We start from the raw sequence: 27,068 nt of genomic DNA on the forward strand, positions 1-27,068 counted from the left end.
GCCAGTGTTACAGAATTGTGCGGCCCCCGCCAGTGTTACAGAATAGTGTGGCCCGCTGCCAGTGTTACAGAATTGTGCTGCCCCCGCCAGTGTTACAGAATAGTGTGGCCCCCCCGCCAGTGTTACAGAATAGTGTGGCCCGCTGCCAGTGTTACAGAATAGTGTGGCCCGCTGCCAGTGTTACAGAATTGTGCGGCCCCCGCCAGTGTTACAGAATTGTGCTGCCCCCGCCAGTGTTACTGAATAGTGTGGCCCCCCGCCAGTGTTACAGAATAGTGTGGCCCGCTGCCAGTGTTACAGAATTGTGCGGCCCCCGCCAGTGTTACTGAATAGTGTGGCCCCCCCGCCAGTGTTACAGAATAGTGTGGCCCGCTGCCAGTGTTACAGAATTGTGTGGCCCCCCCGCCAGTGTTACAGAATTGTGCTGCCCCCGCCAGTGTTACAGAATAGTGTGGCCCGCTGCCAGTGTTACAGAATAGTGTGGCCCGCTGCCAGTGTTACAGAATTGTGCGGCCCCCGCCAGTGTTACAGAATTGTGCTGCCCCCGCCAGTGTTACTGAATAGTGTGGCCCCCCCGCCAGTGTTACAGAATAGTGTGGCCCGCTGCCAGTGTTACAGAATAGTGTGGCCCGCTGCCAGTGTTACAGAATTGTGCGGCCCCCGCCAGTGTTACTGAATAGTGTGGCCCCCCCGCCAGTGTTACAGAATAGTGTGGCCCGCTGCCAGTGTTACAGAATAGTGCGGCCCCCGCCAGTGTTACAGAATAGTGCGGCCCCCGCCAGTGTTACAGAATAGTGTGGCCCCCGCCAGTGTTACAGAATAGTGTGGCCCCCCCGCCAGTGTTACAGAATTGTGCTGCCCCCGCCAGTGTTACAGAATAGTGTGGCCCGCTGCCAGTGTTACAGAATAGTGTGGCCCGCTGCCAGTGTTACAGAATTGTGCTGCCCCCGCCAGTGTTACTGAATAGTGTGGCCCCCCCGCCAGTGTTACAGAATAGTGTGGCCCGCTGCCAGTGTTACAGAATTGTGTGGCCCCCCCGCCAGTGTTACAGAATTGTGCTGCCCCCGCCAGTGTTACAGAATAGTGTGGCCCGCTGCCAGTGTTACAGAATAGTGTGGCCCGCTGCAAGTGTTACAGAATAGTGTGGCCCGCTGCCAGTGTTACAGAATAGTGTGGCCCGCTGCCAGTGTTACAGAATAGTGTGGCCCGCTGCCAGTGTTACAGAATTGTGCGGCCCGCTGCCAGTGTTACAGAATTGTGCGGCCCCCGCCAGTGTTACAGAATTGTGCTGCCCCCGCCAGTGTTACAGAATAGTGTGGCCCCCCCGCCAGTGTTACAGAATAGTGTGGCCCGCTGCCAGTGTTACAGAATAGTGTGGCCCGCTGCCAGTGTTACAGAATTGTGCGGCCCCCGCCAGTGTTACAGAATTGTGCTGCCCCCGCCAGTGTTACTGAATAGTGTGGCCCCCCGCCAGTGTTACAGAATAGTGTGGCCCGCTGCCAGTGTTACAGAATTGTGCGGCCCCCGCCAGTGTTACTGAATAGTGTGGCCCCCCCGCCAGTGTTACAGAATAGTGTGGCCCGCTGCCAGTGTTACAGAATTGTGTGGCCCCCCCGCCAGTGTTACAGAATTGTGCTGCCCCCGCCAGTGTTACAGAATAGTGTGGCCCGCTGCCAGTGTTACAGAATAGTGTGGCCCGCTGCCAGTGTTACAGAATTGTGCGGCCCCCGCCAGTGTTACAGAATTGTGCTGCCCCCGCCAGTGTTACTGAATAGTGTGGCCCCCCCGCCAGTGTTACAGAATAGTGTGGCCCGCTGCCAGTGTTACAGAATAGTGTGGCCCGCTGCCAGTGTTACAGAATTGTGCGGCCCCCGCCAGTGTTACTGAATAGTGTGGCCCCCCCGCCAGTGTTACAGAATAGTGTGGCCCGCTGCCAGTGTTACAGAATTGTGTGGCCCCCCCGCCAGTGTTACAGAATTGTGCTGCCCCCGCCAGTGTTACAGAATAGTGTGGCCCGCTGCCAGTGTTACAGAATTGTGCGGCCCCCGCCAGTGTTACTGAATAGTGTGGCCCCCCCGCCAGTGTTACAGAATAGTGTGGCCCGCTGCCAGTGTTACAGAATTGTGTGGCCCCCCCGCCAGTGTTACAGAATTGTGCGGCCCCCGCCAGTGTTACAGAATAGTGTGGCCCGCTGCCAGTGTTACAGAATTGTGCGGCCCCCGCCAGTGTTACAGGATAGTGTGGCCCGCTGCCAGTGTTACAGAATAGTGTGGCCCGCTGCCAGTGTTACAGAATAGTGTGGCCCCCCGCTGAATTGTGCGGCCCCCGCCAGTGTTACAGAATTGTGCGACCCCCGCAAGTGTTACAGAATTGTGCGACCCCCGCCAGTGTTACTGAATAGTGCGGCCCCTGTCAGTGTTACAGAATTGTAGGGCCCCCGCCAGTGTTACAGAATTGTAGGGCCCGCTGCCAGTGTTACAGAATTGTAGGGCCCCCGCCAGTGTTACAGAATTGTGTGGCCCCCGCCAGTGTTACAGAATTGTAGGGCCCCCGCCAGTGTTACAGAATTGTAGGGCCCGCTGCCAGTGTTACAGAATTGTAGGGCCCCCGCCAGTGTTACAGGATTGTGTGGCCCCGCCAGTGTTACAGAATTGTGCGGCCCCCCCGCCAGTGTTACAGAATTGTGCGGCCCCCGCCAGTGTTACAGAATTGTGCGACGTCCGCCAGTGTTACAGAATTGTGTGGCCCCCGCCAGTGTTACAGAATTGTGTGGCCCCCGCTAGTGTGACAGAATTGTGTGGCCCCCGCCAGTGTTACAGAATTGTGCGACCCCCGACAGTGTGACAGAATTGTGTGGCCCCCCTGCCAGTGTTACAGAATTGTGCGACCCCCGCCAGTGTTACAGAATTGTGTGGCCCCCGCTAGTATGACAGAATTGTGTAGCCCCCCTGCCAGTGTTACAGAGTTGTGTGGCCCCGCCAGTGTTACAGAATTGTGTGGCCCCCCCGCCAGTGTTAGAGTTGTGTGGCCCCGCCAGTGTTACAGAATTGTGTGGCTCCTGCCGGTGTTACTGAATTGTGTGGCCCCCCTGCCAGTGTTACAGAATTGTGTGGCCCCCCTGCCAGTGTTACAGAATTGTGTGGCTCCTGCCGGTGTTACTGAATTGTGTGGCCCCCGCCAGTGTTACAGAATAGTGTGGCCCCCCTGCCAGTGTTACAGAATAGTGTGGCTCCTGCCGGTGTTACTGAATAGTGTGGCTCCTGCCGGTGTTACTGAATTGTGTGGCTCCTGCCGGTGTTACTGAATTGTGTGGCCCGCTGCCAGTGTTACAGAGTTGTGTGGCCCCCCTGCCAGTGTTACAGAATTGTGCGACCCCCGCCAGTGTTACAGAATTGTGCGACCCCCCTGCCAGTGTTACAGAATTGTGCGACCCCCGCCAGTGTGACAGAATTGTGTGGCCCCCCTGCCAGTGTTACAGAATTGTGCGACCCCTGCAAGTGTTACAGAATTGTGTGGCCCCCGCCAGTGTGACAGAATTGTGTGGCCCCCCTGCCAGTGTTACAGAATTGTACGACCCCCGCCAGTGTGACAGAATTGTGTGGCCCCCCTGCCAGTGTTACAGAATTGTGCGACCCCCACCAGTGTTACAGAATTGTGTGGCCCCCGCTAGTGTGACAGAATTGTGTAGCCCCCCTGCCAGTGTTACAGAGTTGTGTGGCCCCGCCAGTGTTACAGAATTGTGTGGCCCCCCCGCCAGTGTTAGAGTTGTGTGGCCCCGCCAGTGTTACAGAATAGTGTGGCTCCTGCCGGTGTTACAGAATTGTGTGGCCCTGCTTGTCTTGTCCCAGCGGCGGCGGCGGCAATGGCTTACGTAGGGGGATATGCCGCCTGGCGCGGTGATGCGATCAGTCTGGGAAATGTTACATAGACGCCCTCAGCACTTCCACCCTTAGGACATGAACTTAGAACCTCCGGTTTCATGTTGTTTAATCCGGGCTGAAATAAACACAGCGCAGAATTCTTAATTGTCTGATAGGAACACTGGTGGAAATGACACATTGCAGATACAGGGTCACTCAGTGTCTCCTCTGCTAATTGTACAGTATCACTTCCTTATTGTGCGACACACCAGGAGCTACTGTAACAACCACACCAGCACTTGTATCACTCAGAGGTATCATTACCGGCTCCCTCTGTGACTGGTGTAATGCACAGATACTACTGAACCTGCAATTGCCTAGGTTACGCTCTTACATTCAGACGTTTAGCTCAGACTCGCTTGTGGTGCATTACGTATTGGAGTCGGAAGGAGGGACTAGAACAACCTAATCACAGCAGCACAGAGTATATCAGGAGATGAGTGGTGTGTCAGTGAGGACAGGGTTGCATGTGACAGGGGCAGTGACAGGATGTGAGGAGGGGAATGGAGGCAGCAAGAAGCCACAGACTGAGAGTTATATAGTGGGAGGAGCAGGGTCCCCAGCAGCACAGAGTGTATCAGGAGATGAGTGGTGTGTCAGTGAGGACAGGGCTGCATGTGACAGGGGCAGTGACATGATGTGAGGAGGGGAATGGAGGCAGCAGGAAGCCACAGACTGAGAGTTATATAGTGGGAGGAGCATGGTCCCCAGCAGCACAGAGTATATCAGGAGATGAGTGATGTGTCAGTGAGGACAGGGCTGCATGTGACAGGGGCAGTGACATGATGTGAGGAGGGGAATGGAGGCAGCAGGAAGCCACAGACTGAGAGTTATATAGTGGGAGGAGCAGAGTCCCCCAGCAGCACAGAGTATATCAGGAGATGAGGGATGTGTCAGTGAGGACAGGGCTGCATGTGACAGGGGCAGTGACATGATGTGAGGAGGGGAATGGAGGCAGCAGGAAGCCACAGACCGAGAGTTTTATAGTGGGAGGAGCAGGGTCCCCAGCAGCACAGAGTATATCAGGAGATGAGTGATGTGTCAGTGAGGACAGGGCTGCATGTGACAGGGGCAGTGACATGATGTGAGGAGGGGAATGGAGGCAGCAGGAAGCCACAGACTGAGAGTTATATAGTGGGAGGAGCAGGGTCCCCAGCAGCACAGAGTATATCAGGAGATGAGTGATGTGTCAGTGAGGACAGGGCTGCATGTGGCAGGGGCTGTGACGTGTGATTGCAGGCGTGTAGGGAAGGTGGGTGAGGGGCCTGGCGCTGCTTTGGATGCATTGTGTGATTGGAGCAATCACTCTCGGGCTGATTACTGTGTAGGGCCATTAGGTGGCCATATATTTCTGGGACCTGCCTCCTGGGTGTTCCTCATCCCCTGTCTCTAGCTTGGTGCTAATGACTGGAGTAACCAAACACCTTTTACTGACAGCTGCGTGACCCCTCCCACCAGTGCCAGTGATGTCATCAGTTGCTAAGCGTGTCAGAGACTGGACCGCCATCCTGCATTATTGTATAACTCGCAGCAGTGTAGATGTACTAAGCCTTGAAAAGTGATAAAGTGGAGAGTGATAAACTATCAGCCAATCAGCTCCTAACAAATATCCCATTTCCTCCCGCCACAGTCCCTCGCTAAACCGGGATATTTCCCATCTTAGTGGCCGGGTCCCTTATAGACTTACACAGGAATGACAGGAGAATGTCTTTTAGTTCCGGTGATGTCGATGTCAGTGATCCGGCGACTTTTCCTATGTCAGCATCACATCGACGTGGCTTTCTTCCCGTTTCATTACATGTTACTAATTAGATAGCAGTTTATCCTTTGCCTATAAATAGCTGTTTCGCCTCCCGTCGGAGCCGTGTTCAGAGGATGTATATTATACGGTTATGTGTAAGATAAGCCTCCGCTGCACAACGGTACTCGTGGGCTGCGCTAATTATTGCCTTTCTCTCACCTTATTTTCTAGATAGGACTCCAAGTGTGTCTGTAACACTGAAACAAATCAGCAGCCGGCTAATTAACGGATACGGCCATAGAGAGACATTTATATTGCTGTTTGCTTTCCTATTAATGTTATTTGCTTGTTTAAAAAAAAAAACACACATAGAAGAGAGATCAGTTCAAGTCCCAGAGCCGCCTGGTATTGTATAAAGGAGATATGAGTTGGTGCATAAGTACCCCCGGCCTTCGAGCTTGTGACCTATATAAGTGACATTCCTTCCACGAGTGCCCAGGTCTCCCGCACGCCGGTGTACGGGTCTGCGCTTCTCAGAATAAATCTATAACTCCCCCAGCGCAGGCCGCGTTCCCTGCATTGTGTCATTTGCAAGTCGTTGCATAGTCTATAAAAACCACAGCGCACTCCGCATTTGGTGGGAACGTCTTCTGGGAGCTGACCTGAGCTTCTCCGCTTCCGTGTTCTGCTTCCAGACAGCCGGTGATTAATGCTTGGTCTCTTCGCAGAGTCTCGGTACCAAGAGCTTGCGCTCTTTTGTGCACGGGTAAGCGGATAGGAGGCCGCCGTCGCAGACAGGTTGCACGTAGCCGGGAACTGGGAACATTCCTCGTTAGGCTCCCTGTGCGGTGGCAGGCCGTAAACATAGAGCCTCACAAATCTCTCCTTGAAGGGACTGGTAAATGAGATCTATTTCCCCCTCCAGGGACCCAGACGCTCTCGGGCCCATCACCTAAAATATATATGTGTATATGTATATCCGCGCCTCCTGTAAATTTCAGGCGTTTGCAGGGAGAGAGGGAGTGGGTTGTGTCAGCTGCTGATAAATGACACCTTTCAGGCCGTCTCTCTCTCTCCCGGCTGGAGGGAGCGCTGCCGCCTCTCTCTCCGCATACTAATCCGGGTGGCGGGAAATCCTTCTGTTTGATTGCATCCAACCTCCCAGCCCTCGTCTTCCAAGGTCAATAGAGGTGCTCGGAAAATGGCAAATAATTCCATTAGTGCAGTAAGTGCCTGCGCTCGCAGGAAAGTGGAACCGAGGCACCGCTTCCATGACAAGGAGCGCAATTGTCCCCTGTCAACAGCTTAATTCGGCACAGGTCACCGGCCCTGCGTGACACCTATCTCGGAGGAAGCGGAGTAAAGGGGCGCTGGGTAGAGGGGATGGAGATGAGACTGGCCTAAGACATCTGTGGATTATCATTATTACAGGAAGTGACTAACAGTACAAGCTAACAGGCGTCAGGGACAACTGTTATATAATGTATGGCTGGTGGTGGTTATAGATCCTTCTTCTGCACTTCTGTGGCAGGTTCAGGGGTCGGCACAGGTGCAGTGATGGAACTGAAACACAGAGGGGCTTACCTGCTGTACATAAGCCTCGGTCCCTGCGTCAGAATGGCCACCAGCATCACTGAGACCCTTACTTTCCCCTGAGACCCTTACTTTGCCTCCATGTTGTATAATGTAATTTTGCCTTTTTTCGTCGCCGCTTCTGATGCTTACAGTATGAGTGAATGTTGGCGTGGTTTATTTAACTACGCAACGGCACCTGGAATCGCACCCCTTTCCGGCCCCCTCTGTTACACGACTTGCACATTTTTGCTAGCAGCCGTAAAGGGCTGCGAACAGAGGGGGTCATTCCGAGTTGTTAGCTCGTTATTTTCTCTGACGTCCTAAGTGGATGCTGGGGACTCCGTCAGGACCATGGGGATTAGCGGCTCCGCAGGAGACAGGGCACAAAACTAAAGCTTTAGGATCAGGTGGTGTGTACTGGCTCCTCCCCCTATGACCCTCCTCCAAGCCTCAGTTAGGTTTTTGTGCCCGTCCGAGCAGGGTGCAATCTAGGTGGCTCTCTTAAGGAGCTGCTTAGAAAAAGTTTTTAGGTTTTTTATTTTTAGTGAGTCCTGCTGGTAACAGGCTCACTGCATCGAGGGACTTAGGGGAGAGAAGTTCAACTCACCTGCGTGCAGGATGGATTGGCTTCTTAGGCTACTGGACACCATTAGCTCCAGAGGGAGTCGGAACACAGGTCTCACCCTGGGGTTCGTCCCGGAGCCGCGCCGCCGACCCCCCTTGCAGATGCTGAAGATTGAAGGTCCAGAAACCGGCGGCAGAAGGCTCTTCAGTCTTCTTGAAGGTAGCGCACAGCACTGCAGCTGTGCGCCATTGTTTGTCACACACTTCTCACCAACGGTCACGGAGGGTGCAGGGCGCTGCTGGGGGCGCCCTGGGCAGCAATGTAAATACCTTTTATGGCTAAAAAAATACATCACATATAGCCCTTGAGGCTATATGGATGTATTTAACCCCTGCCAGATATTACAAACTACGGGAGAAAAGCCCGCCGGAATAGGGGGCGGGGCTTATTCTCCTCAGCACACAGCGCCATTTTCCTGCTCAGCTCCGCTGTGAGGAAGGCTCCCAGGACTCTCCCCTGCACTGCACTACAGAAACAGGGTAAAACAGAGAGGGGGGGGGGGGGCACTTTTTTGGCGATTATTTTATATATTAAGCTGCTATAAGGATACAACACTTATATAAGGTTGTTCCCATATATATTATAGCGCTTGGGTGTGTGCTGGCAAACTCTCCCTCTGTCTCCCCAAAGGGCTAGTGGGGTCCTGTCTTCGATAAGAGCATTCCCTGTGTGTCTGCTGTGTGTCGGTACGTGTGTGTCGACATGTATGAGGACGATGTTGGTGTGGAGGCAGAGCAATTGCCGGTAATGGTGATGTCACCCCCCAGGGAGTCGACACCGGAATGGATGGCTTTGTTTATGGAATTACGTGATAATGTCAGCACATTACAAAAATCAGTTGACGACATGAGACGGCCGGAAAACCAGTTGGTACCTGCCCAGGCGTCTCAGACACCGTCAGGGGCTGTAAAACGCCCTTTACCTCAGTCGGTCGACACAGACCCAGACACGGACACTGAATCTAGTGTCGACGGTGAAGAAACAAAAGTATTTTCAAGTAGAGCCACACGTTATATGATCACGGCAATGAAGGAGGCTTTGCATATCTCTGATACTGCAAGTACCACAAAAAGGGGTATTATGTGGGGGGTGAAAAAACTACCTGTAGTTTTTCCTGAATCAGAGGAATTGAATGATGTATGTGATGAAGCGTGGGTTAACCCAGATAGAAAAGTGCTAATTTCAAAAAAGTTATTGGCATTATACCCTTTCCCGCCAGAGGTTAGGGCGCGCTGGGAAACACCCCCTAGGGTGGATAAGGCGCTCACACGCTTATCAAAACAAGTGGCGTTACCGTCTCCTGATACGGCCGCCCTCAAGGATCCAGCTGATAGGAGGCTGGAAACTACCCTAAAGAGTATATACACACATTTTGGTGTTATACTGCGACCAGCCATCGCCTCAGCCTGGATGTGCAGTGCTGGGGTGGTCTGGTCGGATTCCCTGACTGAAAATATTGATACCCTGGATAGGGACAGTATTTTATTGACTATAGAGCAATTAAAGGATGCTTTTCTTTATATGCGAGATGCTCAGAGGGATATTTGCACTCTGGCATCGAGAGTAAGTGCGATGTCCATATCTGCCAGAAGAAGTTTATGGACGCGACAGTGGTCAGGTGATGCGGATTCCAAACGACATATGGAAGTATTGCCGTATAAAGGGGAGGAATTATTTGGCGTAGGTCTATCGGATCTGGTGGCCACGGCAACTGCCGGAAAATCCACCTTTTTACCTCAGACCCCCTCCCAACAGAAAAAGACACCGTCTTTTCAGCCGCAGTCCTTTCGGTCCTATAAGAACAAGAGGGCAAAAGGACAGTCATATCTGCCCCGGGGCAGAGGAAGGGGTAAGAGAGGGCAGCAAGCAGCCCCTGCCCAGGAACAGAAGCCCTCCCAGGGTTCTGCAAAGCCCTCAGCATGACGCTGGGGCTGTACAAGCGGACTCAGGAGCGGTGGGGGGGTCGACTCAGGAATTTCAGCGCACAGTGGGCTTGCTCACAGGTGGACCCTTGGATCCTGCAGGTAGTATCTCAGGGTTACAGGTTGGAATTCGAGAAGTCTCCCCCTCGCCGGTTCCTAAAGTCTGCTTTGCCAACGTCTCCCTCAGACAGGGCGACGGTATTGGAAGCCTTTCACAAGCTGTTTTCTCAGCAGGTGATAGTCAAGGTACCCCTCCTACAACAGGGAAAGGGGTATTACTCCACGCTATTTGTGGTACCGAAGCCGGACGGCTCGGTAAGACCTATTCTAAATCTGAAATCTTTGAACCTGTACATACAAAAATTCAAGTTCAAGATGGAATCACTCAGAGCAGTGATAGCGAATCTGGAAGAAGGGGACTTTATGGTGTCCCTGGACATAAAGGATGCTTACCTGCATGTCCCAATTTGCCCTTCACATCAAGGGTACCTCAGGTTCGTGGTGCAAAACTGTCATTATCAGTTTCAGACGCTGCCGTTTGGATTGTCCACGGCACCTCGGGTCTTTACCAAGGTAATGGCCGAAATGATGATTCTTCTGCGAAGAAGAGGCGTATTAATTATCCCTTACTTGGACGATCTCCTGATAAGGGCAAGGTCCAGAGAACAGCTGGAGGACGGAGTAGCACTAACCCAAGTAGTGCTGCAACAACACGGGTGGATTCTGAATTTTCCAAAATCTCAGTTGACCCCGACAACACGTCTGCTGTTCCTGGGAATGATTCTGGACACGGTTCAGAAAAAGGTGTTTCTTCCGGAGGAGAAAGCCAAGGAGTTATCCGAACTTGTCAGGAACCTCCTAAAACCAGGAAAAGTGTCTGTGCATCAATGCACAAGAGTCCTGGGAAAGATGGTGGCTTCTTACGAAGCAATTCCATTCGGCAGATTCCACGCACGAACTTTTCAGTGGGATCTGCTGGACAAATGGTCCGGATCGCATCTGCAGATGCATCAGCGGATAACCTTATCGCCACGGACAAGGGTGTCTCTTCTGTGTTGGTTGCAGAGTGCTCATCTGTTAGAGGGCCGCAGATTCGGCATACAGGACTGGGTCCTGGTGACCACGGATGCCAGTCTGAGAGGCTGGGGAGCGGTCACACAGGGAAGAAACTTCCAGGGAGTATGGTCAAGCCTGGAGATGTCTCTTCATATAAATATACTGGAGCTAAGAGCAATTTACAATGCTCTAAGCCTGGCAAAACCCCTGCTTCAGGGTCAGCCGGTGTTGATCCAGTCGGACAACATCACGGCAGTCGCCCACGTAAACAGACAGGGCGGCACAAGAAGCAGGAGAGCAATGGCAGAAGCTGCAAGGATTCTTCGCTGGGCGGAAGATCATGTGATAGCACTGTCAGCAGTGTTCATTCCGGGAGTAGACAACTGGGAAGCAGACTTCCTCAGCAGACACGATCTACACCCGGGAGAGTGGGGACTTCATCCAGAAGTTTTCCACATGATTGTGAACCGTTGGGAAAAACCAAAGGTGGATATGATGGCGTCTCGCCTCAACAAAAAACTGGACAGGTATTGCGCCAGGTCAAGAGACCCTCAGGCAATAGCTGTGGACGCTCTGGTAACACCGTGGGTGTACCAGTCAGTGTATGTGTTTCCTCCTCTGCCTCTCATACCCAAAGTACTGAGAATTATACGGCAAAGGGGAGTAAGAACGATACTCGTGGCTCCGGATTGGCCAAGAAGAACTTGGTACCCGGAACTTCAGGAGATGCTCACGGAAAATCCGTGGCCTCTACCTCTAAGACGGGACCTGATTCAGCAGGGACCGTGTCTATTCCAAGACTTACCGCGGCTGCGTTTGACGGCATGGCGGTTGAACGCCGAATTCTAAAGGAAAAAGGCATTCCAGAAGAGGTCATTCCTACACTGGTTAAAGCCAGGAAGGAGGTGACTGCACAACATTATCACCGCATTTGGAGAAAATATGTTGCGTGGTGTGAGGCCAGGAAGGCCCCCACAGAGGAATTTCAACTGGGTCGATTCCTACATTTCCTGCAAACAGGATTGTCTATGGGCCTCAAATTGGGGTCCATTAAGGTTCAAATTTCGGCCCTGTCGATTTTCTTCCAGAAAGAATTGGCTTCAGTTCCTGAAGTCCAGACTTTTGTAAAAGGAGTACTACATATACAGCCCCCGGTTGTGCCCCCAGTGGCTCCGTGGGACCTGAATGTAGTTTTGGATTTTCTCAAATCCCATTGGTTTGAGCCACTCAAATCGGTGGATTTGAAATATCTTACATGGAAAGTAACCATGCTACTGGCCCTGGCTTCAGCCAGGAGAGTATCAGAATTGGCGGCTTTATCGTATAAGAGCCCATATCTGATTTTCCATTCGGACAGGGCAGAACTGCGGACGCGTCCTCAGTTTCTGCCTAAGGTGGTGTCAGCGTTTCACCTGAACCAGCCTATTGTGGTGCCTGCGGCTACTAGCGATTTGGAAGATTCCAAGTTGCTGGACGTTGTCAGGGCATTAAAAAATATACATTTCAAGGACGGCTGGAGTCAGAAAATCTGACTCGCTGTTTATACTGTATGCACCCAACAAGCTGGGTGCTCCTGCTTCTAAGCAGACGATTGCTCGTTGGATTTGTAGCACAATTCAACTTGCACATTCTGTGGCAGGCCTGCCACAGCCTAAATCTGTCAAGGCCCATTCCACAAGGAAGGTGGGCTCATCCTGGGCGGCTGCCCGAGGGGTCTCGGCATTACAACTCTGCCGAGCAGCTACGTGGTCGGGGGAGAACACGTTTGTAAAATTCTACAGATTTGATACCCTGGCTAAAGAGGACCTGGATTTCTCTCATTCGGTGCTGCAGAGTCATCCGCACTCTCCCGCCCGTTTATGAGCTTTGGTATAATCCCCATGGTCCTGACGGAGTCCCCAGCATCCACTTAGGACGTCAGAGAAAATAAGATTTTACTTACCGATAAATCTATTTCTCGTAGTCCGTAGTGGATGCTGGGCGCCCATCCCAAGTGCGGATTGTCTGCAATACTTGTACATAGTTATTGTTACAAAAAAATCGGGTTGTTATTTGTTGTGAGCCGTCTGTTCAGAGGCTCCTACGTTTGTCATACTGTTAACTGGGTTTAGATCACAAGTTATACGGTGTGATTGGTGTGGCTGGTATGAGTCTTACCCGGGATTCAATATCCTTCCTTATTGTGTACGCTCGTCCGGGCACAGTATCCTAACTGAGGCTTGGAGGAGGGCCAGTACACACCACCTGATCCTAAAGCTTTAGTTTTGTGCCCTGTCTCCTGCGGAGCCGCTAATCCCCATGGTCCTGACTGAGTCCCCAGCATCCACTACGGACTACGAGAAATAGATTTATCGGTAAGTAAAATCTTATTTTTTTTCACTACGGAGCGATTAGTCGCAAACTGCGCATGCCCAAGTAAATTTGCACAAAAGTTTGGTATTTTACTCACGGCGTAACAAAGTTTTTTCATCGTTCTGCTGATCGTAGTGTGATTGACAGGAAGTGGGTGTTTCTGGGCGGAAACTGACCGTTTTATGGGAGTGTGCGGAAAAACGCAGGAGTGTCAGGGAAAAACGCGGGAGTGTCTGGAGAAACGGGGGAGTGGCTGGGCGAACGCTGGGCGTGTGTGTGACGTCAAACCAGGAACGAAACTGACTGAACTGATCGCAGTGTAAGAGTAAGTCTCGAGCTACTCAGAAACTGCTAAGAAATTTCTATTCGCAATTCTGCTAATCTTTCGTTCGCAATTCTACTATGCTAAAATACACTCCCAGTAGGCGGCGGCTTAGCGTGTGCAATGCTGCTAAAAGCAGCTAGCGAGCGAACAACTCGGAATCACCCCCAGAAATCGGTGAGCCGGATGTACCATTGGGGCAGCATACAGCCGCACTTACTCGCGCCCGCAATGACATCACGGGTAATCGGACTGACTCCTTACAGTGAGCTTTATAATCCTAAATACTTTTTAATAGCATATGAGTTAAAATTCTGGTAATTTAATTATGGACAGTAGTAAGAACATTTCCCAATGTTTCAGACGTGCTGAGGCTCTTTCCTTTTACAGTGAGAACAGTCCGATCTGATCTGTATACACAGCACGAGGCCAGCGGGGAGCCACCGAGCGAGAAATATGAGGCCAAGACGAGAAATATGAGTCGGAGACAAGGCGAGATGCTATCGCCGCGCCGGACGCAGCCTTCAGATGCTATCAAACACGCGTTCTTTATAACCCAAATAAGCAAGTCTCCTCCAGTGCTTTGCCAGACAGGACCAAAGACAAGAGGCATGGAGCAGATAAGAGCCGGGCTCGGGGAGACACGCCAGGCTATTAAGCATCCCGGGCAGAATTAATGACAGTAAAAGGGTCCGGACGTGGCCATTAATCCCACAATATGCCCCTAGCTCAGGTCAGGAAAACTATTAAGGAAGCATATAGTAATTCACCAGCACACAGCAAACTGCTCTGCAACGCCAGGCCCGTCACCTCGTGGGCTATACAGCACGAGACAGCCAGCGATTCACACCGCTACTCATGGGTTACAGTACACAGAGAGAGATTCTCATTTACCGCCAGATTCTTCTTCTAGAGAGGTTACAGTACACAAAGAGACAGTCTGAGTTACCACCAGATCCTTCTAGAGAGGTTACAGTACACAGAGAGACAGTCTGAGTTACCACCAGATCCTTCTAGAGAGGTTACAGTACACAGAGAGACAGTCTGAGTTACCACCAGATCCTTCTAGAGAGGTTACAGTACACAGAGAGAGATTCTCATTTACCCCCAGCTCATTCTAGAGAGGTTACAGTACACAGAGAGAGATTCTCATTTACCGCCAGATTCTTCTTCTAGAGAGGTTAAGGTACACAAAGAGACAGTCTGAGTTACCACCAGATCCTTCTAGAGAGGTTACAGTACACGGAGAGACAGTCTGAGTTACCACCAGATCCTTCTAGAGAGGTTACAGTACACAGAGAGACAGTCTGAGTTACCACCAGATTCTTCTTCTAGAGAGGTTACAGTACACAGAGATTCTCATTTACCACCAGATTCTTCTTCTAGAGAGGTTACAGTACACAAAGAGACAGTCTGATTTACCCCCAGCTCATTCTAGAGAAGTTACAGTACACAGAGAGAGATTCTCATTTACCGCCAGATTCTTCTTCTAGAGAGGTTACAGTACACAAAGAGACAGTCTGAGTTACCACCAGATCCTTCTAGAGAGGTTACAGTACACAGAGAGACAGTCTGAGTTACCACCAGATCCTTCTAGAGAGGTTACAGTACACAGAAAGACAGTCTGAGTTACCACCAGATTCTTCTTCTAGAGAGGTTACAGTACACAGAGAGAGATTCTCATTTACCACCAGATTCTTCTTCTAGAGAGGTTACAGTACACAGAGAGTCTGATTTACCCCCAGCTCATTCTAGAGAGGTTACAGTACACAGAGAGACATTCTCATTTACCACCAGATTCTTCTTCTAGAGAGGTTACAGTACACAAAGAGACAGTCTGAGTTACCACCAGATCCTTCTAGAGAGATTACAGTACACAGAGAGACAGTCTGATTTACCCCCAGCTAATTCTAGAGAGGTTACAGTACACAGAGAGACCGTCTGAGTTACCACCAGATTCTTCTTCTAGAGAGGTTACAGTACACAAAGAGACAGTCTGAGTTACCCCCAGCTCATTCTAGAGAGGTTACAGTACACAGAGAGACAGTCTGAGTTACCACCAGATCCTTCTAGAGAGGTTACAGTACACAGAGAGACAGTCTGAGTTACCCCCAGCTCATTCTAGAGAGGTTACAGTACACAGAGAGACAGTCTGAGTTACCACCAGATTCTTCTTCTAGAGAGGTTACAGTACACAAAGAGAGAGTCTGGTTTACCCCCAGCTCATTCTAGAGAGGTTACAGTACACAGAGATTCTCATTTACCACCAGATTCTTCTTCTAGAGAGGTTACAGTACACAGAGAGACAGTCTGATTTACCCCCAGCTCATTCCAGAGAGGTTACAGCACACAGAGAGACAGTCTGAGTTACCACCACATCCTTCTAGAGAGGTTACAGTACACAGAGAGACAATCTGATTAACACTCAGCTCATTCTAGAGAGGTTACAGTACACAGAGAGACAGTCTGAGTTACCACCAGATCCTTCTAGAGAGGTTACAGTACACAGAGAGACAGTCTGAGTTACCACCAGATTCTTCTAGAGAGGTTACAGTACACAGAGAGACAGTCTGAGTTACCACCAGATTCTTCTAGAGAGGTTACAGTACACAGAGAGACAGTCTGAGTTACCACCAGATTCTTCTAGAGAGGTTACAGTACACAGAGAGACAGTCTGAGTTACCACCAGATTCTTCTAGAGAGGTTACAGTACACAGAGAGACAGTCTGATTTACCCCCAGCTCATTCTAGAGAGGTTACAGTACACAGAGAGACCGTCTGAGTTACCACCAGATCCTTCTAGAGAGGTTACAGTACACAGAGAGACAGTCTGAGTTACCACCAGATCCTTCTAGAGAGGTTACAGTACACAGAGAGACAGTCTGAGTTACCACCAGATCCTTCTAGAGAGGTTACAGTACACAGAGAGACAGTCTGAGTTACCTCTGAGTTACCACCAGATCCTTCTAGAGAGGTTACAGTACACAGAGCGACAGTCTGAGTTACCACCAGATTCTTCTAGAGAGGTTACAGTACACAGAGAGACAGTCTGAGTTACCACCAGATTCTTCTAGAGAGGTTACAGTACACAGAGAGACAGTCTGAGTTACCACCAGATTCTTCTAGAGAGTTTAACCCCCGCTTGTCTAGATACCTGGGACCTCACTGTGTAACGAGCCTGGAAGCACCTGTAAATAATGAGCCTGTTCTGTCTGTTGTACATGAATGGGAGATAAGCAATTGTGTGATGGAAGCATTCATACAGGGATCCGTTATCTCCACATACAAATCCCGCTCACCGTTCCGGCATCCAGTGTAACTATACTAGCGCTTAGCGCTGGAATCTTCATCACGAATATTAGTTGTGCAGAAATAATACTTTTCTAATGAGTAAAGGCGACCCGCCAGGTGTTCTGGGACCCCAGGTGTCAGTGTGTCATTGTTCTGTGACCCCAGGTGTCAGTGTGTCATTGTCCTGGGACCCCAGGTGTCAGTGTGTCATTGTTCTGGGAGTACAGGTGTCAGTGTGTCATTATTCTGGGTCTCCAGGTGTCAGTGTGTCATTGTTCTGGGACCCCAGGTGTCAGTGTGCCATTGTTCTGGGACCCCAGGTGTCAGTGTGTCATTGTTCTGGGACCCCAGGTGTCAGTGTGCCATTGTTCTGGGACTCCAGGTGTCAGTGTGTCATTGTTCTGGGACTCCAGGTGTCAGTGTGTCATTGTTCTGGGACCCCAGGTGTCGGTGTGTCATTGTTCTGTGACCCCAGGTGTCAGTGTGTCATTGTCCTGGGACCCCAGGTGTCAGTGTGTCATTGTTCTGGGAGTACAGGTGTCAGTGTGTCATTGTTCTGGGACTCCAGGTGTCAGTGTGTCATTGTTCTGGGACCCCAGGTGTCAGTGTGTCATTGTTCTGTGACCCCAGGTGTCAGTGTGTCATTGTCCTGGGACCCCAGGTGTCAGTGTGTCATTGTTCTGGGAGTACAGGTGTCAGTGTGTCATTGTTCTGGGACCCCAGGTGTCAGTGTGTCATTGTTCTGGGACCCCAGGTGTCAGTGTGTCATTGTTCTGGGATCCCAGGTGTCAGTGTGTCATTGTCCTGGGACACCAGGTGTCAGTGTGCCATTGTTCTGGGACCCCAGGTGTCAGTGTGTCATTGTCCTGGGACACCAGGTGTCAGTGTGCCATTGTTCTGGGATCCCAGGTGTCAGTGTGTCATTGTTCTGGGTCTCCAGGTGTCAGTGTGTCATTGTTCTGGGACCCCAGGTGTCAGTGTGTCATTTTTCTGGGTCTCCAGGTGTCAGTGTGTCATTGTTCTGGGTCTCCAGGTGTCATTGTTCTGGGACCCCAGGTGTTAGTGTGTCATTGTTCTGGGACCCCAGGTGTCAGTGTGTCATTGTTCTGGGTTTCCAGGTGTCGGTGTGTCATTGTTCTGGGTCTCCAGGTGTCGGTGTGTCATTGTTCTGGGTCTCCAGGTGTCGGTGTGTCATTGTTCTGGGACCCCAGGTGTCGGTGTGTCATTGTTCTGGGTCTCCAGGTGTCGGTGTGTCATTGTTCTGGGTCTCCAGGTGTCAGTGTGTCATTGTTCTGGGTCTCCAGGTGTCGGTGTGTCATTGTTCTGGGTCTCCAGGTGTCGGTGTGTCATTGTTCTGGGTCTCCAGGTGTCAGTGTGTCATTGTTCTGGGTCTCCAGGTGTCGGTGTGTCATTGTTCTGGGTCTCCAGGTGTCGGTGTGTCATTGTTCTGGGTCTCCAGGTGTCAGTGTGTCATTGTTCTGGGTCTCCAGGTGTCGGTGTGTCATTGTTCTGGGTCTCCAGGTGTCGGTGTGCCATTGTTCTGGGTCTCCAGGTGTCAGTGTGTCATTGTTCTGGGTCTCCAGGTGTCGGTGTGTCATTGTTCTGGGACCCCAGGTGTCGGTGTGTCATTGTTCTGGGTCTCCAGGTGTCGGTGTGTCATTGTTCTGGGTCTCCAGGTGTCAGTGTGTCATTGTTCTGGGTCTCCAGGTGTCGGTGTGTCATTGTTCTGGGTCTCCAGGTGTCGGTGTGTCATTGTTCTGGGTCTCCAGGTGTCAGTGTGTCATTGTTCTGGGTCTCCAGGTGTCGGTGTGTCATTGTTCTGGGTCTCCAGGTGTCGGTGTGTCATTGTTCTGGGTCTCCAGGTGTCAGTGTGTCATTGTTCTGGGTCTCCAGGTGTCGGTGTGTCATTGTTCTGGGTCTCCAGGTGTCGGTGTGCCATTGTTCTGGGTCTCCAGGTGTCAGTGTGTCATTGTTCTGGGTCTCCAGGTGTCGGTGTGTCATTGTTCTGGGTCTCCAGGTGTCGGTGTGTCATTGTTCTGGGTCTCCAGGTGTCAGTGTGTCATTGTTCTGGGTCTCCAGGTGTCGGTGTGTCATTGTTCTGGGTCTCCAGGTGTCGGTGTGTCATTGTTCTGGGTCTCCAGGTGTCAGTGTGTCGTTGTTCTGGGACCCCAGGTGTCACCTGTGTTTTACTGACCATACTTAATGTGCAGGTGCGTAGCGTTATAACCAGGCACTGATGACAGAACACTGTCACTACTGATGACAGAACACTGTCACTGAGCGCATCATACTTACAGCATCATCAGCTGTACACATACTGTATAGACGTAATGCATTGTTCCATACAGGCTGCACGTTTTCATCTTCCGCCCCAGGGAATATCTATTTCTGGATAAGGACTAGAGAACCTTTGCACATGTCGTTAGAGACAATTATGATCATGGATCACATATTGTGCGTTTCCTCTGATGGACACAGACGCACAATATTGTATACTCTTTTAGCACAACACAGCCCCCTGCGCCCCCCCTCCATCACTCTGTATGCGTGTTTGCAGACTGCTTTGCATACGACCTGCCAGCAGCCGCTTCTGTGCTTTCTGCCAGCGAATTAATCTTGTTTGTGAAGAATGAAGGTTTTTTAATGTATTTAATGGATGGGAGCCCTCTTTAATTAACCCCTTCATTTTCAAAGGCAATCACCGCTTTCAGGAGCTGCAAGCACCCCCCGGGCGCAGTCCCGATTCCCCGACTCCCTCTTACGGAGAAGAGCGGGCGCGATGTGCTGACTCAGGGAGGGCTGAGTTCTTGGCAGGAGAGATTATTACGGAGAGGCTCCTAGAGGAGGTGTTTCGGTGGGCGTTTGGGGGCCACTTCATGCGCTGCGTGATTGCTTTTTTGCTACCAAGATTGAGGCTTTGCGCTAACTTGTAAGCCAAAGGAACGCCGTGCTGGCGTTTACCCGCAGTGTCCGAGACAAGACGGGGAAATCGGGACTAGGGGTCTATTTAGTAAGCCTTGGATAGCGATAAAGTGTTAAGAGATATAAAGTACCAGCCAATCAGCTCCTATCTGTCATGTTACAGGCTGTTGGGTCTATTTACTAAGCATTGGAGGTTAATATTGCTGTGGTGGGGCTCTTGCCTTGCTGATCTGTCTGTATTCCATGCGTACGCACAATAGGACCCTGCCACGTGTGACCCGTACGCTCACGTTCAATGCTTAATGCCACATTGGGGCGCTCGCAGCGTGTCCACTATGGAATTCAGGGGGAAATGTATCAAAATTTGGTGAGAGATAAAGTGGGGAAGTTTCTCCGAAACTTTCAATCAGCGTCTGTCATTTTACAGGCTATGCTAGAGCAATGGCTGGCAGAAGGATCTTTTCTACTTTATCTCGCTCCAAAATTTGATACATCTCCCCCTCAGTGCATGGATCTCCCTTCACCACTTCTGTAGATATAAATCATACCAGTATATTGTTTTATTCTGGCAAGCGTACGCTCCCCGGCTTGGTCAACCTGCCATCCCCAGGCACATTTACACACTCTGCACATGTGTATCCATAAACAAGCTGAAGATTTGGTCCGTCTGCCCCAAGGAGCTCACACTCTAAACGTTCAAAATGTAGGCCTGCATTGACATGTGACTAATATGACACATTGCTGCGGTCATGCTCCTGGCTACAGACCTCACGCGGTCACCAGCTCCGTTACCAGCCGTCTTTGTTGGTAGTGTTAGTGGTGTCCTACAGTCCTAGTCCTGGAGGCTGAAGCTCTGCAGATACAGTCGGTGGCGTCTCTGCCTAGGGCCTTATTGACTCTGCAGATCTATCGGCTTCAGTCTGTTCCGTGCCTGGTTGCGGCTTAAGGTTCCAGCTTATTGCTCAGACACAGAGACATCTGTAAGGGAGAATATGGATCTCAGATCCGGTGCTGTCTGTCTGCTCACTTACCAGGAGTACATAGCTGAGTAGATGTTTCCTCGCAAAGTGTTTCACAATCAATAGTATCTGATTGCATCCTAGCTATAAATTATCCGGAAGTATACGGTTGCGGTTTCTCCGCCTCGGTCTGTATATTCCATGTACGTCAACTCACAATTAATGCAAAGGTTTTGTGTTATTTCTCCCCAGGATATCTGACAGTCACCATTGAGCCCCTTCCTCCGGTGGTGGTTGGAGACGCAGTGACTCTGAAATGCAACTTCAGGACAGACGGGCGCATGCGAGAAATCGTGTGGTACCGGGTAAGGAACATATAGCATACGTACCTAGAAACGGTAGCCGTGGTTTCGCTGTCTCCATCTTTGTATGCCGGTAGAATACCTGCTCAGTGTGTCTCCTTTCATACATGTGCAAGCCGAGATTGCAGAGTTACAGATGCGCACCAGCTTCTCCCCCTAACACCATTGCTTTATCTTATGTCTCTCACCAATTTCTCTCTATCATCCACGCAACATTGGCCCTCATTCTGAGTTGTTCGCTCGCTAGCTGCTTTTAGCAGCTTTGCATACGCTAAGCCGTCGCCTACTGGGAGCGAATCTTAGCTTTGCAGAATAGCGAACGAAAGATTCGCAGAATTGCGAATAGAATAGCGATCAGAAATTTCTTTACAGTTTCCGAGTAGCTCGAGACTTACTCTGCCACTGCGATCAGTTCATTCCTTTTCGTTCCTGGTTTGACGTCACAAACACACCCAGCGTTCGCCCAGACACTCCCCCGTTTCTCCAGCCACTCCCGCGTTTTTCCCAGAAACGGCAGCGTTTATTCACACACACCCATAAAACGGTCAGTTTCCGCCCAGAAACACCCACTTCCTGTCAATCACACTCCGATCACCAGAACTAAGAAAAATCTTCGCTAAGTCGTGAGTAAAATACCATACTTCTTTGCAAATTTACTTGGCGCAGCCGCGGTGCGACCATTGCGCATGCGCAGTTTGCGGAAAATCGCTGCGATGCGAAGAAAAATAACGAGCGAGCAACTCGGAATGAGGGCCATTGTCTCTTTTCATTGTACGTCAATAGTACTGTTCTTCTTGTGTTGGATACACGTGACGTCCGAGGAGCACTTCTGTGTCTTTTCTTAGGGAAGTAAAAACAGACTCTGGATGATATATACATTTGCTGGAATAAACTTTGAAGCAAATCAGTATATTAAGTGATTTACCAAAAGGAACAGTATCAGAATGTAAAATACGATATACTGAATTTGGAAGTGGAATATATACTGTATGAAAAAAGTGAACTAAAAGGTGAAGCCTTTTGAACAATTTGCAATTAGTGCTATGGAATTATAAAATGGGAAATAATGTGTGACCTTAATGAATTACTCTAAGTATAAAGTGCTTGGCTTCATATTGATATGCTGTACAGTAGTGTGCTGCTCTCAGTGACCGGTGCTATGTGATTCCTCATTGTACTGACACTGCTGGTACTAGTCTCAGTGACCGGTGCTATGTGATTCCTAATTGTACTGACACTGCTGGTACTAGTCTCAGTGACCAGGGCTGTGTGATTCCTAATTGTACTGACACTGCTGGTACTAGTCTCAGTGACCAGGGCTATGTGATTCCTCATTGTACTGACACTGCTGGTACTAGTCTCAGTGACCGGGGCTATGTGATTCCTCATTGTACTGATACTGCTGGTACTAGTCTCAGTGACCAGGGCTATGTGATTCCTCATTGTACTGACACTGCTGGTACTAGTCTCAGTGACCAGGGCTATGTGATTCCTCATTGTACTGACACTGCTGGTACTAGTCTCAGTGACCGGTGCTATGTGATTCCTCATTGTACTGACACTGCTGGTACCAGTCTCAGTGACCAGGGCTATGTGATTCCTCATTGTACTGACACTGCTGGTACTAGTCTCAGTGACCAGGGCTATGTGATTCCTCATTGTACTAACACTGCTGGTACTAGTCTCAGTGACCAGGGCTATGTGATTCCTCATTGTACTGACACTGCTGGTACTAGTCTCAGTGACCAGGGCTATGTGATTCCTCATTGTACTGACATTGCTGGTACTAGTCTCAGTGACCAGGGCTATGTGATTCCTCATTGTACTGACATTGCTGGTACTAGTCTCAGTGACCAGGGCTATGTGATTCCTCATTGTACTGACATTGCTGGTACTAGTCTCAGTGACCAGGGCTATGTGATTCCTCATTGTACTGACACTGCTGGTACTAGTCTCAGTGACCAGGGCTATGTGATTCCTCATTGTACTGACACTGCTGGTACTAGTCTCAGTGACCAGGGCTATGTGATTCCTCATTGTACTGACACTGCTGGTACTAGTCTCAGTGACCGGTGCTATGTGATTCCTCATTGTACTGACACTGCTGGTACTAGTCTCAGTGACCAGGGCTATGTGATTCCTCATTGTACTAACACTGCTGGTACTAGTCTCAGTGACCAGGGCTATGTGATTCCTCATTGTACTGACACTGCTGGTACTAGTCTCAGTGACCAGGGCTATGTGATTCCTCATTGTACTGACATTGCTGGTACTAGTCTCAGTGACCAGGGCTATGTGATTCCTCATTGTACTGACACTGCTGGTACTAGTCTCAGTGACCAGGGCTATGTGATTCCTCATTGTACTGACACTGCTGGTACTAGTCTCAGTGCCCAGGGCTATGTGATTCCTCATTGTACTGACACTGCTGGTACTAGTCTCAGTGACCAGGGCTATGTGATTCCTCATTGTACTAACACTGCTGGTACTAGTCTCAGTGACCGGTGCTATGTGATTCCTCATTGTACTGACACTGCTGGTACCAGTCTCAGTGACCAGGGCTATGTGATTCCTCATTGTACTGACACTGCTGGTACTAGTCTCAGTGACCAGGGCTATGTGATTCCTCATTGTACTGACATTGCTGGTACTAGTCTCAGTGACCAGGGCTACGTGATTCCTCATTGTACTGACACTGCTGGTACTAGTCTCAGTGACCGGTGCTATGTGATTCCTCATTGTGCTGACACTGCTGGTACTAGTCTCAGTGACCGGTGCTATGTGATTCCTAATTGTACTGACACTGCTGGTACTAGTCTCAGTGACCGGGGCTGTGTGATTCCTCATTGTACTGACACTGCTGGTACTAGTCTCAGTGACCGGGGCTATGTGATTCCTCATTGTACTGACACTGCTGGTACTAGTCTCAGTGACCGGGGCTATGTGATTCCTCATTGTACTGATACTGCTGGTACTAGTCTCAGTGACCAGGGCTATGTGATTCCTCATTGTACTGACACTGCTGGTGCTAGTCTCAGTGACCAGGGCTATGTGATTCCTCATTGTACTAACACTGCTGGTACTAGTCTCAGTGACCGGTGCTATGTGATTCCTCATTGTACTGACACTGCTGGTACCAGTCTCAGTGACCAGGGCTATGTGATTCCTCATTGTACTGACACTGCTGGTACTAGTCTCAGTGACCAGGGCTATGTGATTCCTCATTGTACTAACACTGCTGGTACTAGTCTCAGTGACCAGGGCTATGTGATTCCTCATTGTACTGACACTGCTGGTACTAGTCTCAGTGACCAGGGCTATGTGATTCCTCATTGTACTGACACTGCTGGTACTAGTCTCAGTGACCAGGGCTATGTGATTCCTCATTGTACTGACATTGCTGGTACTAGTCTCAGTGACCAGGGCAATGTGATTCCTCATTGTACTGACACTGCTGGTACTAGTCTCAGTGACCAGGGCTATGTGATACCTCATTGTACTGACACTGCTGGTACTAGTCTCAGTGACCAGGGCTATGTGATTCCTCATTGTACTGACACTGCTGGTACTAGTCTCAGTGACCAGGGCTATGTGATTCCTCATTGTACTGACACTGCTGGTACTAGTCTCAGTGACCAGGGCTACGTGATTCCTCATTGTACTGACACTGCTGGTACTAGTCTCAGTGACCAGGGCTATGTGATTCCTCATTATACTGACACTGCTGGTACTAGTCTCAGTGACCAGGGCTATGTGATTCCTCATTGTACTGACACTGCTGGTACTAGTCTCAGTGACCAGGGCTATGTGATTCCTCATTGTACTGACATTGCTGGTACTAGTCTCAGTGACCGGTGCTATGTGATTCCTCATTGTACTGACATTGCTGGTACTAGTCTCAGTGACCAGGGCTATGTGATACCTCATTGTACTGACACTGCTGGTACTAGTCTCAGTGCCCAGGGCTATGTGATTCCTCATTGTACTGACACTGCTGGTACTAGTCTCAGTGACCAGGGCTATGTGATTCCTCATTGTACTGATACTGCTGGTACTAGTCTCAGTGACCAGAGCTATGTGATTCCTCATTGTACTGACACTGCTGGTACTAGTCTCAGTGACCGGGGCTATGTGATTCCTCATTGTACTGACACTGCTGGTACTAGTCTCAGTGACCGGGGCTATGTGATTCCTCATTATACTGACACTGCTGGTACTAGTCTCAGTGACCGGGGCTATGTGATTCCTCATTGTACTGACACTGCTGGTACTAGTCTCAGTGACCAGGGCTATGTGATTCCTCATTATACTGACACTGCTGGTACTAGTCTCAGTGACCAGGGCTATGTGATTCCTCATTGTACTGACACTGCTGGTACTAGTCTCAGTGACCAGGGCTATGTGATTCCTCATTGTACTGACATTGCTGGTACTAGTCTCAGTGACCAGGGCTATGTGATTCCTCATTGTACTGACATTGCTGGTACTAGTCTCAGTGACCAGGGCTATGTGATTCCTCATTGTACTGACACTGCTGGTACTAGTCTCAGTGACCAGGGCTATGTGATTCCTCATTGTACTGACATTGCTGGTACTAGTCTCAGTGACCAGGGCTATGTGATTCCTCATTGTACTGACATTGCTGGTACTAGTCTCAGTGACCAGGGCTACGTGATTCCTCATTGTACTGACACTGCTGGTACTAGTCTCAGTGACCGGGGCTATGTGATTCCTCATTGTACTGACACTGCTGGTACTAGTCTCAGTGACCAGGGCTATGTGATCCCTCATTATACTGACACTGCTGGTACTAGTCTCAGTGACCAGGGCTATGTGATTCCTCATTGTACTGACACTGCTGGTACTAGTCTCAGTGACCGGGGCTATGTGATTCCTCATTGTACTGACACTGCTGGTACTAGTCTCAGTGACCAGGGCTATGTGATTCCTCATTATACTGACACTGCTGGTACTAGTCTCAGTGACCAGGGCTATGTGATTCCTCATTGTACTGACATTGCTGGTACTAGTCTCAGTGACCAGGGCTATGTGATTCCTCATTATACTGACACTGCTGGTACTAGTCTCAGTGACCAGGGCTATGTGATTCCTCATTGTACTGACATTGCTGGTACTAGTCTCAGTGACCAGGTCTATGTAATTCCTCATTGTACTGACATTGCTGGTACTAGTCTCAGTGACCAGGGCTATGTGATTCCTCATTGTACTGACATTGCTGGTACTAGTCTCAGTGACCAGGGCTATGTGATTCCTCATTGTACTGACACTGCTGGTACTAGTCTCAGTGACCAGGGCTATGTGATTCCTCATTGTGCTGACATTGCTGATACTAGTCTCAGTGACCAGGGCTATGTGATTCCTCATTGTACTGACATTGCTGGTACTAGTCTCAGTGACCAGGGCTACGTGATTCCTCATTGTACTGACACTGCTGGTACTAGTCTCAGTGACCGGGGCTATGTGATTCCTCATTGTACTGACACTGCTGGTACTAGTCTCAGTGACCGGGCTATGTGATTCCTCATTGTACTGACACTGCTGGTACTAGTCTCAGTGACCGGGGCTATGTGATTCCTCATTGTACTGACACTGCTGGTACTAGTCTCAGTGACCGGGGCTATGTGATTCCTCATTGTACTGACACTGCTGGTACTAGTCTCAGTGACCAGGGCTATGTGATTCCTCATTGTACTAGTACTGCTGGTACCAGTCTCAGTGCCCAGGGCTATGTGATTCCTCATTGTACTGACACTGCTGGTACCAGTCTCAGTGCCCAGGGCTATGTGATTCCTCATTGTACTGGTACTGCTGGTACCAGTCTCAGTGACCAGGGCTATGTGATTCCTCATTGTACTGACACTGCTGGTACTAGTCTCAGTGACCAGGGCTATGTGATTCCTCATTGTACTGACATTGCTGGTACTAGTCTCAGTGACCAGGGCTATGTGATTCCTCATTGTACTGACATTGCTGGTACTAGTCTCAGTGACCAGGGCTATG

General features: G+C 50.2%; 1 protein-coding gene across 2 annotated transcripts in view; it reads left to right on the top strand.

Annotated features, from left to right (window-relative positions):
• IGSF21 (immunoglobin superfamily member 21) overlaps window positions 1–27,068 on the top strand; it is a 555,163-nt gene that overhangs the window by 133,125 nt on the left and 394,970 nt on the right. For both annotated transcript variants that reach the window (XM_063942118.1, XM_063942117.1), the window contains exon 2: window positions 20,938–21,050. In XM_063942118.1, the coding sequence (XP_063798188.1) occupies window positions 20,938–21,050 (113 nt within the window). The remainder of the gene's footprint in view (window positions 1–20,937; window positions 21,051–27,068) is intronic.

The sequence above is a fragment of the Pseudophryne corroboree genome, chromosome 10 (assembly GCF_028390025.1).
Source record: "Pseudophryne corroboree isolate aPseCor3 chromosome 10, aPseCor3.hap2, whole genome shotgun sequence".
NCBI classification, from domain to species: domain Eukaryota; kingdom Metazoa; phylum Chordata; class Amphibia; order Anura; family Myobatrachidae; genus Pseudophryne; species Pseudophryne corroboree.